Source organism: Canis lupus, chromosome 1, assembly GCF_003254725.2.
Source record: "Canis lupus dingo isolate Sandy chromosome 1, ASM325472v2, whole genome shotgun sequence".
Classification (NCBI taxonomy): domain Eukaryota; kingdom Metazoa; phylum Chordata; class Mammalia; order Carnivora; family Canidae; genus Canis; species Canis lupus.
Genome location: NC_064243.1, coordinates 70631886 through 70648669, shown reverse-complemented (window position 1 = coordinate 70648669; position 16784 = coordinate 70631886). Strand labels below are relative to the sequence as shown.

The 16784-nt window shown below is 44.8% G+C and overlaps 1 protein-coding gene across 6 annotated transcripts in view; it reads right to left on the bottom strand.

The window, feature by feature from the left end:
- Nucleotides 1-1169: 1169 nt before the first annotated feature.
- HSD17B3 (hydroxysteroid 17-beta dehydrogenase 3) overlaps nt 1170-16784 on the bottom strand; it is a 37052-nt gene continuing 21437 nt past the window's right edge. For 4 of the 6 annotated variants that reach the window (XM_025423096.2, XM_025423094.2, XM_049115771.1 and 1 more), the window contains 8 exons: nt 16118-16225; nt 15146-15213; nt 13892-13927; nt 10745-10779; nt 9578-9659; nt 8884-8949; nt 7365-7514; nt 3275-3590 (listed from right to left, as the gene is read on the bottom strand). In XM_025423096.2, the coding sequence (XP_025278881.1) occupies nt 3492-3590; nt 7365-7514; nt 8884-8949; nt 9578-9659; nt 10745-10779; nt 13892-13927; nt 15146-15213; nt 16118-16225 (644 nt within the window). In that variant the 3' untranslated portion in view covers nt 3275-3491. Of the gene's footprint in view, nt 3591-7364; nt 7515-8883; nt 8950-9577; nt 9660-10744; nt 10780-13891; nt 13928-15145; nt 15214-16117; nt 16226-16784 lie in introns of all 6 variants that reach the window. The other 2 variants (XM_025423097.2, XM_025423095.2) reach the window with 2 other exon arrangements.

Genomic DNA, 16784 nt, shown 5'->3' with positions numbered 1-16784 from the left:
TCCACAATAAGATACTTATTCTTTGGGTTTAAAGTATCACCCCTTTCGAAACATAGAGTATAGGCACAAGCCCAGTGTCCTAATTCAGGAGCTACCAACTATTAGTGGTGTATGACTTTGAGAAAAGCACTTAATATATGGGTGTTATGTTGCATCCCATCTCTCCAAATCCAATCTCGGTTCTTCCCCCAATCCCCAACCTGGTGTCTCAGGAGATTAACCTTATGAATTACATCAGTGAGCTAGCTTCAGTTAGATGACCAGTGAGAGGCACCAGCAAGAGACCCAGAGGACAGCAGAATGAAATTGAAAAGAATGAAATTTAGTCCTGCAAAGGAAAAATGCTCTTATTTCTCCTCTCAACACTCTCAATAATTCTGGTCATCAAATGTGTAGAGAGGTTTTCCCACACCAAGCCATTCTCAGACACCAGGTGAGTGTCATACAATTTAACTCAATTCTGACACTCTACCTGAAGAGAGCATCAGATCCTATAAGACTGCTCCCACTTCAGATGCTTACTGCAAGCCCAGGTTGTCACCTGAACTTCTGACCAATGTACTGGCTATAAACTGAAAGTCCCCACGACCCCTCCTCAGGTTCAGTCATTTGCTGAAATGGCTCACAGAACTGAAGAAAACTACTCACTAGATTACCAGTTCATTGTAAAAGAATATGCCTCAGGAACAGCTAGATGTGAGAGATGCATAGGGCCAGATATATGGGTAAAGGTGTGGAGCTTCCATGACCTCTGCAGGCATGCCACCTTCTTAGCACCTCCACATGTTCACCAGCCTGGAAGCTCTCCAAACCCCAAAGTTGGTATAGCCTTCATTACATAGGCATGATTGATCAAATTACTGATCATTGGTGATTGAACTCAACCTCCATCCTCTCTACCCTCCCCAAAGGTTGAGGAATAATACTGAAAGTTCCAACCTTCTAATAACATGGTCAGTTCCTCTGGCAACCAGCTCCCATCTTTAGGGGCTTTCCAAAAGTCATATCATTAATATAAACTCAAGTGTGGTTGAAAGGGGCTTCTTATGAATAACAAATGGCACATTTACTGCTCTTATCACCCGGGAAATTCCAAGAAATGGGGATGAAGATGACATACATATTTCTTTTTTTTTTTTTTTTTAAGATTTTATTTATTTACTCATGAGACACACACACACACACACACACACACACACACACACAGAGGCAGAGACACAGGCAGAGGGAGAAGCAGGCTCCATGCAGGGAGCCCAATGTGGAACTCCATCTCGGGTCTCCAGGATCACGCCCTGGACCAAAGGCGGCGCTAAACCACTGAGCCACTCGGGCTACCTGACATACATATTTCTTATAACAGATCACAATATCACAATTCTTCTCTCCCTCTCTATGGGGTGGTCACAGTCTGGCAGCATCTCTCAGCTACAGGTCACAGGTCCTCTGAGGTAGTGCTCCTCATACTGCTCTTAATCCTTCCCTCTTCTTCTTCCTCTCCGTTCCCCCAACCACCACATCTCTCTCTCTGTCTCTCTCACCGGGTCTATGATTGCTCCCTTCCCAGCCACCTTAGGCTTTAGGGTCATAAAAGCATCACTCTACTAACTTCAATAACTTCCCTACACCCTTCCCACACATTTGCAAATAATTCCTCCAATAGCTTAATCATGTCTGCTGTTTACTCTGGGGACCCTGACTAATGAGGAGTTTCTGATTCTTCACTGTCAAAAAAAGAATCCATCCATCCAGCCTGCATCCCAGATCAGGCAAGATAATTAACTGAGAGTCTCAGTCAGGACCAGTGACAAAGGGAGAAAGTACACTGAGCACTTCAAAGAGAAGGAACATAGTAGAAGGAATTGGTAACACCAAAGTCAGGAGGCTGAAAGAGCAAAAAGAGGATACTATGTAAGTCAGTTATCAGTAACAGCAGAGGAGTAGTGTTTTTAGGAACTGGGTGTTCCAAGGGGGAACCTCTGAATGGTTAATGCTCAGTTCCCTAAAGGCAGCACTGTGGGACCGGTGCTAATATCCTTACAGGCTGGCTCCACGTTGGTGCTGAGTCTGGCTAAATGCTGTCCCCTAGGCAGAAGGACAGTAACAAGAATGCAAACAGGAAGGAGTTTTCCTTGCACTTCAATCTCCTCTTACTCTCCCAAATTTGCCTCCCATGGACAGAATCTCACACAAAGCCAGTTGGCATAAGTGTCTTAAGACCTGAGTCTGAAATTTCCCAGCCCAACATCAAAGATCAGAGTATGAAAGGTGGGGCTGAGGAGAAGATAACAGTAAATAACCAATATCTATGGGTAACATAGAAACTGTAGTTATTATTGTTATCCATAACTGAGAAAATTTAAACAGATATCCATACCTCAGAATGGACAAGTTGTCCCAGTCCTTTCCCCAGAGCAGGTTTAATAAAATCAGCCCATGATTCCCAAGCTTACCAAGGTTTTAAATGTTCTATCTATACAGTGCTTCCCCCAAAACAGCAAAATGCCCCATAAATTCCAACCAAACCTCCCAGACTCCTTTTATAACTAGAGCAGCAGTACATAAATTCTTTCTCATACCATAAGTGCCAGTGATGGTCTCAGAAAAGATGAGTGCCACCAAGTGTTCAGTGTCTAGAGCATGGTGATGTGTTGGGGGAAGCACGGGGTAGATTAACCAATGTCAGCCAGAACAGGGTCGCCAGCTGGTATGCTCCTCCTCCAACTTCCCCAAATGCTGAAGGCTAGTACTTCCCTCAACACACCATCCCCTATGTGTTAACAAGTAAAGCACTCAGTCCAGTACCCCAAAAGCTGGAGACCTATAAATTTCTGCAGATATCAACTCCTGCATTAGAGCAATGATTTTTGAACTATTTGTATCAATGTATGCTTTTCTGTTTTATTTTTGTGAATACACTCTGATATAGAACCCCAAATATAAATAAAACAGATAAAATTGGTTTGCATCAACTGGAATGGGAGGCCCCAGAAACTGGCCTGATGTAGCTGTGGCTCCCACATATTCCCCTAGAGTTTCCTGGGTCTCTGAGAAGCTTATTTTGATGCCCTCGAACTACAGCACTCTTGGTAAAGTTTAGTAACCTCTGACATTCTTTAGCATAGCTATAAAAGCTTATATGCATAATTATTCTCAATATTCGAACTACCAAAGGCTTTCTTCTCAGCACATTTATATTATAATCCCAAGTAGAAATTCTTCCAGTTTCTCCTTTAGACACACTCATCATGTCACACACAAAACCCTAAAACCCCACTGAACAACACATGTTTTTATACTACAGTATTCCCAAAGATCTCCAGACTCAAGTAAAATGGCAAAAAAAAAAAAAAAAAAAGTTGTATTTTGGGACTGTGTATGTGACACAGCCTCTTCAGGAGAGTGGCAGGGGCTGAGCTGCTCCTTCATTTTCTGCAGCCAACAGGGAACATGGAGAAGAGAATCATGCTGGATAGCATGTCAGTGCACTTGGACTATATAGTGCCAGTATTCTGCTTGAGGTAGTCCTTGTATTTCTTCTGGAACGTGCTGCTGTACAAAACCCATGACGGGATCAGGCTCAGGAAGATCCGCTTAAATAGACAAAAATATGAGTGTTTGTGGAAGAATGAAGAGCAAGCAAGTTAGAACAAAACATCTCAGTGTATATTCATCATCTTTAAAAATATTTTTCTGGGGCAGCCTGGGTGGCTCAGAGGTTTAGCGCTGCCCTCAGCCCAGGGTGTGATCCTGGAGACCCGGGATTGAGTCCCACATCAGGCTCCCTGCATGGAGCCTGCTTCTCCCTCTATCTCTGTCTCTGACTCTCTCTCTCTCTCTCTCTCTCCCTGTCTCTCATGAATAAATAAATAAAATCTTTAAAATATATATATATTTTTTCTGACTACTGAACTTAAGTCTCAAAATCCCTTAAGCACATGCTAAATTAAAAACTTTCTCAACAAACAAGATTTTCTCAGAAACCAAACAGTCACCTATAGAATCAGAACTGAGCAAATTCTAAATTAAGAGAACTTTGCCTCCAGTAACACTCTCCTCCCCTTTCTCCATCTCTCAGCAAGCACTCTTCTTCCTGGTGCTCAAACTCCCAGTGTCTTCAGGTTCTTTTTACCAAGGTTCTACTACAGTGAAATTCCAGAAAAGAGTTGGAAATGCTTTTATCACCTGGCACAATAGTAAAGTATAAATCATAACATGGAGCATTTGCTTGGAAAAGCTGAGGTGGGGGGAGCTTTGAGGAGGGCTTCAAGTCAAGGCATGAATGCTTAGTTGGATTCACATCACGCAGTAGACACAGGCATTGGAAGGCTTCTTGCCCTCAAATCATACCCATGTCCTGTAAGACAGGTCCAGGCCTCCAGAAGCAATTATTTTGTCCATAGTGTAATCCTGGGCACCCAACATTCCTCAACCTACCTACTCCCCACCAAACAACAGAATTTCAACCAGAGGAAAATGTGGGCTTTTCAGGGATTGTTTCTATTCTTTAGACAGCTGAGATTCTCAGATCATTGCATTCATTGAGATATTTCAAAGCAGGGAACCAAAGATGGCTTCTGTGGAAACAAAATAGAACCTTTCTTCCTCTAGCCAAGCCAATGAGTGAATGCAATTTTTTTCCTCAAGGACTTCATTTTTCTGCTCTTTAGAGCTTTTTAATCAGCAAAATCAAGCACTTTCATTAGCTTTGCCTTAAACTAAATGTTTTGGCTTAGTGAAGTCAGCCATAAAGAAAATAAATTAAAATTCCAGGTCCCTAGAAGATGTTCTAAAAGGTCCCTTCTTTCATCCCCATTGTTGTTTACCTCCTCCCAATCTATAAGGAGTGTGTGGAAGACACCAGGAGAAGCATGGCATTGGACAAAGGTGAGCTTAAACCTGAGCTTCACCATTACTCATCAAGTGGCCTTGGGTAGCTGATGTAGCTCTGAATTTTGATTTCCTCAACTGTAAACAGGAGCCAAATGACCTATCTTACAAAATTATTAGAAGGACTAAGTAAAGTAACCTCAGGTATCTACATTAGAGGCTCCATTCCAGCCCCAGTTCCTGTCCCAGAACTCCTTGGGAGTGAAGAGCATGCTGTCTTTTTGCCTTGCCCTTTTGTGATAAATACAAGGGTTGCTTGCTTACCAGTCAATTCTTTTTTTAAATATTTTTTTAATATTTTATTTATTCATGAGAGACAGAGACAGAGAGAGAGAGACGCAGAGACACAGGCGGAGAGAGAAGCAGGCTCCATGCAGGGCGCCTGATGTGGTATTCGATCCTGGGACTCTAGAATCATGCCCCGGGCCAGAGGGAGGCGCTAAACCACTGAGCCACCCAGGGATCCCCCTTACCAGTCAATTCTACTTGATTGCTCATACCTTTAGATTCAATAATCTTTTCTAAATTCCAGCAAACTCCAAATTGGCATTAATAATTTGTGTGTTCTCCTTGTTTTTTCTTTTGCTTCAACAAGCATAAAGACTCTTTTGCCTAGTCTGTTCTCAGCATCTATTTGCCAGAAGAGATTTGATTTGTTGCATAAGAAATCAAAAGAGAAAAGCTAAAATTTTTTTCAACTTTTGACCTCTAGAATTGCATTATGTAGCAAGATGACAACCTTGCAAGCCAGGCTACAGTCTCAAGAAACATTTTCTAAATCCTGATGGATTCCATCAATATCCCAGAGGGTGTGTGTCCTTCTCTATGTGGGCCTAGGCTGGGTGGAAGACAGGGGGGGTGGGGGGCCGGGGTTTCAGGTGAAAAATATGAACATGTAATCAATAAATAAGAATGGCACTGAGGCCAAAGGAAGAGATATTGGCCCCATCCTTCGAGAGTACAACCACAGAACATTATCTCAGCATGGCAAGAGAGGTGCTGACATTCCAGTGTGAGTCAAGTCCATGCTGATGCTGATACAGCAGTGAGAGCCAAAGGGCCTTTATGAACCAAAGCTCCAGAAGGACCTTAGACCTGTGGCTGCTTGAGGGAAGTAGCAGAGATTCAGGGCCCGGCAGTCATCAGTAGCTGGGAGTTCACTGGCCAAGCCAAATGGATAAAAAAGGTCATCACTCCCCATAGCCACAAATCAGCAAGGTGCACAACCACCAGCTGGATGTGGGACATTGACACACATACTTAAGGACCAGCAGGAGGTCATGAAGATTCTTCTCCCTGTTACCATCTTAGTGAGAAAGGCAGGAAAAAGGGATGCTCCCAGAAAGATTGAACACATTAAGTAATAGACAAAAACACATTTCCTCAATATCCAGTTTAGAATACCAGGTCAAACTAAATTTAAACTCATTGGACATTCCATTAATTTATTTTTCTGCCATGCAGCAAGTGGTAATCTGGAGAAAAACCAGATCAGCATAGGCAAAATCAAAATCTTATATTCTTTCTGCACGTCCACTTTATAGTATGTTAAATTGGTAATGCTGTGCATTGTTGAGGTTCTACAGTAAAAGTAGCAAGGAATCCTTTAAGACAATTCAGATCTTGTAGTCTCCAGAAGTCCCAGGGAGTAACTGAATGCTTTGGGAAGATTTAGCATATTCACCCACAAATCCTTCTGAGAGAGAAAGAGAAGGGGGAGGAACCTAATTCCCATGGCAGAAAAGCACAAGAGGCAGAGGACAAAGTTGACATATGTAGGGAAAGTAATGATCTGTCTAAGATTTTTTGATACTATGTGTGTTTGTTTTCAGTATCAGTGTGCAAAAGTCAAGTTTACCTTTGTTTCACATTTGTGATTGCTTCTAAAAGCAGCATACCATATGTCACTGAATTTTATTTCCATATTTGATGGAGTTCATGTTGTGCTAAAGCCAGCTTGTACTTGCTCACAAGAGCCAATTATGCACATTCCTAAACTCAGAGGCAGTGACAACACAATGGGAGCTTGAAATCAGTCATGGGGGCAGTATTTAAAGCATGGCAATCAGCAAACCCTACAAATCAAAGTGTTTGGGGTTTTTTTCACCCCTGGAGAGCCAGATACTAAAAGATTTCTTAACACAGGGAGCCAGAGAAGACAGCAGCAATCAACTCCCATCCCTACCCAGGGAAGGTCCCTGTGTCTTGGTCTGCCCTTCCCAAGAGCTCAGGAAGCCACCTTACTTTCTGAGGAAAAGAGGTGAGGCAGCCAAGGGTGATATTTGACAACTTGGGGGTTATGTATGGGCTGAGCACCCAGGCCTCCAGCTTTTCCCCTTTGCTACACATGGCTCTTTCACTAGCTACATTACTGCGTATCCTCGCCACGAGAGGACGTGATTGATGGCAAGGAAGAGCTCTGCTAGGACAGCCTGCACACCCGCCTCCTGTGATTCAGGAAAGAAGTTACCAGTTACCAAGATTTCATGCGTGAAGCAGCCACAGGTTTCATCTCCAATCGTGACATAATTCAGTGATTCTTTTACAAACTCATCAGCAGTCTTGGTTATCATGTTGGTGTTTAGGTACCTTGTCATTGGGGTTGAGATAGCGTATGGGGTCAACACCTACAATGGGGAATAAAGGCTATCACACAGGAGCCATCTGCCCACCCCTGAGAAATTCACACCTACTGTAACCACCCCTTGGTTTTCCATCTCTGTTCTTCCTACAGAAAGCCTCAGGATCTCAGCTGACAATGGAGCACTGAAAAGTATAGAACTGGCATAGGGCTGTGAATCAGAAAAACTGGTTTCTGGCTTACCTTTATCACTAAGTCAAGCTGAGCCCTTGACCACACACGTCAGGTGGCTCAAATGTACACAGAGGGACTGGGGGCATGAGTTAAGCCTTTGAACACGGTTGCCAGACCAACAGTAAAAATGCAAGATGGCTAAATTTGAAATCCAGACAAACAAGGAAAAAAATTTCAGTATAGTATGTCCCAAGGATTGCATCAGATATATTTATACAAAAAAAAAAGTTATTATCTGAAATTCAAATTGAACTGGATGTCTTGCATTTTATCTGACAACTTTAACTGAGAAGTTTACTTCTAACACATTACATAGAGCCAAAGTTGGAGCAATTTAAAGCTCTTTGGATTCCCACTTTCATACTTCAGTTAGGAGCCAGGAGTGGCACGTACCTCACAGTCTTTCCTGTTGTGGTAAGAAAAATAAACAATCACCCATTGTGCCCTGCAAATCCAACACCATCAGTAGAGACAGCAATAATTTTCAAGATTTAACTGTGAGTGTACCTTTTCCACTTCTAATAGTCTGTCATAAAACTTCTCCCAAACAATAATAAAAATGTCTGCAAATTGTTTATTCCAGGTTCCAGAAAGCACTTAAATCTAACTGTGTTTCTGAACCAAGCACAGGTATGTCACGGACACCTCACGACATCACTACACAGCCTACAGATGCTGTGACAATGCAGCTCTGTGTCCAGCTAGGTAAGGGCATCTTCATGATGGCTCTGCCATCATAGGTGAAAGGGGAAGCCAGGACCTCTTCCCAAATGCTCAAGAACCGCAGTGTGGGGATCTGTGTGGCCCATCCCAGCTGAGCAGCTCCCAAAGTACACTACCACCACCCCCCCACCGCCTCTTCCTAACGTGGATGGATTGCTCAGTTTTCTTTTGTTTCTTCTCCACAATTCCTCCAGCTAACCCCATCTCCTATACCTGGGTCAAAGAGTAAAGAGTGGTGAGACAAGACCCAGATCTCTGTCCTGGTGCTCACTTACCCCACCCCATTACCTCCTCCCGGGCATGGAGGAGAGCTGCGGGGCACAGTTGCCCTGGATGGGCATAGGATCTCATGTGCTGTCATCCAGAGCCTCCCTCCTGGCCTGGCACAAACAGCCTGTCCCAGACTCCACGGGGAGCCACACCTCCTAGTCCCAAGGGCCCAGAGCTGTTGACCTCACCTGGATAATGATCCCTTTCCTTTTGTATTCTGCTTGCAGTGCCTTGGAAAACGTGCACACAAAAGCCTGGAGCAAGGAGAAAACACAGGACAGGAGAGGTAGCTTTGTCATCATTCCTCGATTCCAGAGGCCCTGCAGGGAGCCTACCCGCCCCACCATTAAGACACAGCAGCTGGTCTGATGGGAGCCAGGACTTGACTTCTCGGCCTGCGAGGAGCCCCACCAATGAGCAGGAACACCCATGTCGGGATAAATACCAGCCAGGCGCCCCTGCATGGAGACAACCCTGCCCCAGGAGCCCTGCCTGTCTTCTCGCCCAGGACATCCCCACCTCTGAGGGTTTGTTTTTATGACGAGGGTCTGGGGACACCTGGCTGGGCCTCAGGACAAAGAAAGCTACCATGTGTCTTGCCCACAGCAAGAAAGCAGGGCTGAGGGTTGGGGCGAGGAGGTGAGCGGACCCGGGGCCCCGGCGCCGCACTAGTCCGGGTGCTGGCCAGGGGCTCCACCAGCCCCGGCAGTGCTCTGGTCTAACGAGGCTGCTGAGCCCTGCCCACAGAGGCCCCGGGCATCTGCCCTTGGGGCGAATCTGCCCCCCAGCTTGCCAGACGAGCCAACGTCCAGGTGAAGATGCCAACTGGAATAAACCAGAGGAAGGCAGAGAAGGAAATTTGGGCTACATGCTGGTGCTCACCTTGGAAGCTGAATACATGGAGTACAGAGGCCAGGGAAAGAGGGCCACCCCGGAAGAAATGTTCAAGATAAGCCCTTTCTGCCTAAAAAACAAAGAAGTGAAGCTCTGAATGTGTTGCTGCCTGATCCCATACATCCTGTGGAGAAAGCAAAGGGGCTCCTGGGACCACTGGAGTCCTTCCTCGCTAAGCTCCCATGTGCACCACGACTTCTGCTCCCCAGAACTGCCAGTGGTGCTTCCCTACGGCCTGGATTATGACACCGGCGATGCCACCCAGCGCTCTGCGGACACCATGGGCTTGGTACTGGAAACGAGCTCTGCCACAGCGAAGATCCCCCCCGGAATGCCAGGGACCCACTCAGCTCAGACAAGACTCAAGTGAGAAGGGACCCTTCTTTCTCAAGTGGGACCACATGAGCTCAAGATCCCTTTTAACTCCTAGAGGTGACCCACACCAGGACAGATGGCAAGTGAAGAATCCTGTCTGGGATGGCATTTGACAGTCCATCATCTGCTCACCCAGGAACCCACACCTGAGTCTCCAGGGTTCTTATTTAATCCTTTTCAAATTTGGTAACTTTAATTCTTCCCAAATAGATGAGTTCAATCTGGAAAAACCAAGAAACCCCAAATTACACTATAAGGCCAAGCCCCTTCTTCCTCTAGGAAAGATCAAACTGTCAACCATTTGCATTTAATGAATACCACATGAGAAAAACCAGTTCCCGAAGGCATGTTGTAATAGAGTAATAAAACCATGGACTAAATAGAGATACCAATAGGTGGCGATTTTTACCACAAAATTTGAGTAATAACAGGAGATGGCCTTCATCTCAGGCCAACCTCTGAAGTTTCTTTTATGTTCAACATGAGTTAATATTTTTAATACAATGTGTGCTGAAATGGCTATTCTCTTCCTCCCGTAGATGCTACACTTGACCTTCAAATATGCTTATCTGTTTGCCAAGCTGGCCTGGTCCAGAATGTTACATTTTTTCCTGCAATCTCCATGTCCTTCATGACAGTTTTACCATTGCTTAAAGCTGCAGCCGGATGAAGCCTATACCCCCACCACCTGCACTCTGTCCCAAGTGCCCAGATCAGCTAACTGCCCAGCCAGGGAGGCCATGCAGCTCCATGCTTTTTTCAAAAAAAAAAAGACCTTACCTTGATTCCATGTGTTTCAGAATTAGCTGTGTCATCTATAAGAGAAGGGATAGAGTTAGGCCCTCTGACAAAGGAGCTGAGTATCCAGTGGGTGGGGGCTTGGGGAAACAGGTGCTGGAGGAAGCCAGGAAAAGAGCTTAAGAGGTGGCCTTGAAAATCTGCTGGTACTTGTAGGAGGTAATTCTGGCCACACTGGAGTCTGACTACAACCCACAAAAGGCAGCCTAGATAAACAGCACACTGTTAGAGGCCTCTGGTTTCTTCCCCGTAAAGTTAAAGTCTTCTTGGAAAATGAGGGCTGTGAAAACTCATGGAAATTGGCTTCCAGCCATGGGATCAACATTGAGGTTCCCCAGATTCTCATCATTCTGGGAGATAGGCCTGAGTAAGTTGGCCATCATAAACCTCACCATGAGTCTCAAGTGAGGGGACGTCAGGAAACCTAACCAGTGTCCATGAGCATCTCACAAACAAGGCACGAGCTAAAGAAGGATATCTCTTCAATCCAACAGCAGCCATGTAAGCAGTTTGCTGTTGGCCTGCAAAATAGCTCCATAGACAGACCAGGTCTGTCTGTCCATCGGAAGTATGCAGTGTTGATAAGTCCCTCCCATGTGCCAACTTGCTGGCCCCAGAAGAGTTCTTCCCTGCTGGTTCTGGAGCTTAAATAGCCCAGTAAAAAAGCTTTTCACTCCATAATTGCAAGACACCCCCTTTTAAGAATTAAGGAAGAGGCAAACCCACAGACTGAAATGTTCTCAAATGTACAATTGAGTGGCATTGGGCCTTCTCCTCCAGAGCAGGTTTGAGAAGAAAGGATCCAAACAGATGGGGAGGCACAGAAAAATAAAGAAGACTGAATATTTTGCCTATTTTTCCATATTGTCTGGGGGCTCTGCAGGAGCTTCTCAGTAGGCTCAGTCCCCGCCATCGTCCCTACACCATAAGGCAGGCTCTGGAGCCCAACCCCAGGGCCCTCTAGATAATATTTCCACGCTCTGGAGCAGCAGCAGGGGCAGAGTGTCAATAGACTACCTCCTGAAATACTGGGTTTTGAAGGAGGCAGGAGAAGCATGAGGACTAGGTCCTGCTGTCACCTTGCCCTTAGCTCTGCCCACCTCCTGAAGGGCATGACAGGGGCACTGTTGGAGCACACCAGCATTACCTCAATGCCTCCCCACAAGTGCACTGGTCTCACTGAATGAATGATCCCAACAAAGAGACAACGTTGGACTTTGTGAGTCTCTCCTCTGTCTCAAAGTTCCCAAAATTCAGTCTCTTACCCCACCTTACCTTTGCACACAAACTCATTCCCATGTTCCTGCTCTTGACTATTTCGAGATGGCTCCTTCGGGGTAACTAAGTGATGCTATTCATGCTTCCAACCAGCATGGCCATCTGAGGCACAGTGTACTTACACAGCTAATCTTCAATGGGTTTTCTTTGCTATTTAAGGAAATTAGTGTCTACCAATATATATTAAAAAAATTTTTTTTAACAAATCAAAGCAATTCTTGGCTACAGGAGTCAGAAGAAGGTTGTCAAATACATTTGGGAAATTTTGTGACCAAATGGACCAAGCGTGAAAGATCAATGTGTAAAATAACATGAAAGATTTTAGTGGTAGGGCAGGAGACAACAGTTGGACACATAAAACTTACAATTACATCAGCTGGGGCTGTAAAAACCTACTGATTGCTCAGCATAAAAAGAATGTATGTACCAATAAAAACAAAGCAGGAAACTATAAAATAGCAGTATGCCTACAGAGGAACGATCAATGCTAAAAATTGTTTTTGTCAGCTCAACTCACCCACCTGAAAATAATTTTACATTGGTTTGTTCAGCACTCATCTCTCTCCTGTTAACAGCAACCTGCTTTCCTTTGGGAACCCAGGCTTCCTCTGCCTGGCCACACTATGTACAGACGAGACCTGCTGCTCCCCAACCGGGCTGCCAGTGCTGGGAAACCAGGGATCATACCAAACTCACTACTGCAAACCAGAGCAGTCACAGGGCTACCAGGCACAGTTGTGAATGCTGCATACTGAGCAAGGTGTCCAGCTGTGGAGTGACTATCAGCTGAAAGCTCAGGGTTCGCTCACTGGCGGTGAGAAGAGCTCTCCCCATTCAGAGGAAAGGGAAACATTGTGTTCACACAAAAGCGCCATCTATCCACTTGTAAGCAGCACCTTTTCCCAAATTGTTCACCCAGGGGGGTGCCTTTTTCTTATGCTCTCAAAGGCACAATATAGGACAGCTTTGTGGTAGTCGTGCCTATAAATGCCGATGCGGCTGATGCAAATCAAAGAACCTGATCAGCACCTGACACATCTCTCAATCCAACACTCTTTGTTTTTTTTTTGTTGTTGTTGTTTTGTTTTTGTTTTGTTTTGTTTTAAAGATTTTATTTATTTATTCATGAGAGGCCCAGAGAGAGAGAGAGGCAAAGCACAGGGAGAAGGAGAAGCAGGCTCCACGCAGGAAGCCTGATGTGGGACTCGATCCCGGGTCCCCAGGATCACACCCCAGGGTGCAGGCAGCGCTAAACCGCTGCGCCACCGGGGCTGCCCCCCAACACTCTTTGAACAGCAAATGAAGAATCTGAGTTCAAGGGAGTGGAAGGAACAGCTACACTGCCCAACTAACTAGTAGTTGAGATGAGCTCAGAATGCATACGAACTTGAATTTCACTTCAATAAATATTTATTGAACATCAGAAGTCCAGAAAATCCAAGCCCGGCCTTCTGTCATTTTTCCAAACTGACTGAACTTTCCACTGTTAACAAGGACTAAAACTAGAGGAAACTAAACCATTATTTTTTTTTCAAGTTGCCGTGAAATCCTGAATAAGTTTCAGTGTCATCAGGCCTAACATGTTCCAATGTGTGACAAAACTGGATGCAAAAAAAAAAAAAAAAAAAAAAAAACTGGATGCAAAAATAAGATTCAGATCCTCTGGAGAATAAGTTTGTCACTGTTTTCTTGATGAAAACAGAATAAAACAATTAAAAGACCACTACATGGCCTTTCAGTCAAGTGCAGTTCAATTTCAAAGATTTCTGCAGGAAAGAAAGCAATTCTCCTGAGTTGCTAGATTCCAACAGCTATATTTGAATGCATTTAGAACATATATTGACTACATACCTTCACTACCGAGGTGATGTTACAATGGATGACACTCTGTAACAAAAAATCACAACTGCCAATTAGCTGGAGGATGTAAGAAATTCTCTTAGTCAGTGCTAAAGAACCATAAAGTGGGCAAAAGTGCATGTCTGAGCAGTGCTCCTCCCTTGCACCACCTGAAATTAGGTTCCTAAGTGATGCCCACCAAGCATGCACTGGAACCGATAAACATCTGACATCCACTATGATTCTCTGAGAATCTGATCTTGAACAGAAGTTAATTAAGAATTTCCTTCAAAATTTAGGGATTTTCCTTCAGAACACAATATTTCAAAGGGAGATGTTTACTTTCCATCTGGAAGAAGGGCGGTTAGCCTATGTGGGTCTAGAAGACAATAGCGGAGAGAATAGAAAGGCAAGTGATAATATAAGGTAGAGGTCCTGGGTTACAAGTGCCAGATAAAGAAACTACTAGAATCACCCAAGATGGACAGAGAGAAAAGGAGGGACCAATAGAAGCAGGCACAAATGCAGGCATAAATAAAGAAAAGCTAGAATGGAGCCTGCTTAATCAAGAGACACAGACTTGTGCCAGAAACAGGGAGTTAGATGGGGTGAGACAAGTGGCCAAAGAGGGGAATTTTGCAAAGATGTGCAGCGGGGTCCAAGCTGCCCAGCGTTGATCACCCTCACGATAGACTTGGGACTTAAGTAGGACTCCAGGGGCCAGGACAGCCTGTCCAGGATGGGGATAATGCCATGATTTCCAAAGTCAGGGCCTGGGGAAGAGTCAGCAAACAGTGCTTTTGAGGACATGCCCTGCAGTGGCAGCCACGGCCCTGCAACACCCCCAAATGCAGACGTGCCTCACAGAAAGTTGAAAGAAATCTCATGACTTGGGAAGACAAAGAAAGCCAAAGAACTGGCCTTCTCTTACTTAGAACCACAGAGGTCAATTTGTTAGCAGACACAAAGCCCTAAAAGATTAAAGCAGGATGCAGAACCCCAACAAAACAGGACAGCGGGCAGGTGCATTCTGAGGTGCAGAGAAGGAAGGTGTTGGTATTCCAGAGCTGGTCATGAAGAGCAGCGCCCTTGCCTGCTCTTCATGCAAGTACTAAGGTGAAGAAAGGGAAGGGCCACAGGCATCCACGTGCAATACAGAATTCCAGCTCCACCATCAACCATGCACTCTTCCCGGACCCTAGTGACTACCCAGCCAGGCCGCCCAGGCCCCAGAGAGAGGAAACCCCAAAAAGGGCCCAGGCCTACCTGGATGTCATCTGCTGTATCAAGAAAGTGGCTCGGGAGGAGGTTTGGAAGCATCCCCACGTTGTTGACTGACAATGGCAAAGCAAAGATGTCAGAAGAGCCGGGAGCAAACATTTATTAAAAGCCTTAAAAATGTTTATATTCAACCCCAGCAGTTTTTTCCCTTGGCAATTTTCCTAAGGAAACATATGCAGAAAAAAATTTATGGATGAGATTGTTCTTTGCAACATGATTCGATAACAGTGAGGAAATTGAGGGGGAAAACGATTGTCCGCTAATAGGAAGCACTCAGGGGAACCGCAGGGCAGCCACATGGTGCAACACAAGGGGCTCCATCAACGCCACAGCTGCCTAGCAGTTTGAAGACACGGGGAACATTTGTGGTGTAGGGTTTTTTAAAAATGTTCTGAAATACTGTGTAAATTTCATCCCGGTTTTGAAAACATGTGTGTATGTGTCTGTGTCTGGAAGGATATGCACCAAAACAGGATCTCAGGCTGTTGGGATTTTAAGAAATTTCTAAGTATTCAATGTGCTCACGTATTCTTTCTGATTTTCCTGCAATAATATGGTTTACATTTTTATTAGTAAAAAATCTTATTTTAAAAATTCAGCAGGAAGTTTTGAAATCAAATCTTCCTTCCAAGTACAGTACAGACACCGTGTTCTGTATGAGGTCATAAAATAACTTGTCTGTAAGTCCCCACACACTGACTTACCTAAGAAAAAAAAATTACCTTGTTTTCTGAATAAGAGAGTCAATTCTCAAAGAACCATGCTGACTCGCTATTTCATAAATCAATCACAGCAATGTTTGTTTGCTAAACTAATTCTTTAGGATGGTATTTCTGAGACTCTCCTAATTAATGTCAGTATTAGTGGAAAAAAATCCATTTTGTATTGTAAGATATGATCAGGAAGGTTGAAACATCTTCATTTCATGCATTCCAGAGCACTTTGCAATTTACTTACTTAAAATTCCAATTTCTAAGCCTTTAAGTTTTTCTCCAATATACTCATAGATGTTGTCTTTGGTAAAATCTGCTTGTATAATCTTCACACTACTCCCCGTAGCGCACTCTGCAGGAGAGACAACAGTTATTCTTGAGTGACGGGAATCCTAATCCCTCCCTTGCTCAGGGACTTTTCCAATGCTCCTATAATGTGCTCAAAGATTTGTGAGCGGTGGTTTCTGGTATTTCTGAGTCACTACGGTGACCAGCACCGTAGTGCACCAAAATAAATCTAATGCAGTGGTTCTCGAAGCAGGGTCCGCAGACCACAGCATCAGCCTCCCTGGGAACTTGCTAGAAACACAGATCCTCAGGCTCCACCCCGACCTACTGAGCCAGAAACCCCGAGACTAGGCCCAGCCATCTGTGTTGGCATGCACTCCCAGTGACTCTGCCGCACACCCAAGTGGGCAACCCCTGGTGTGGAGACTGTAAGAGCATAGGGTGATGCTGCCTCTGCTCCACACCAGTCCCCTTGGCTCAAGTGGAGTGACCCCTGGTGTTTGCCCAACACTTTGGCATTCACAGAGCACTTACATGCACCATGTCTTAGTTTAATCCTATCTACAACCCCATAAAGCGGACATCACACTCACTTTCAGGAGGAGAAAGCTAAGGCTCAGAGA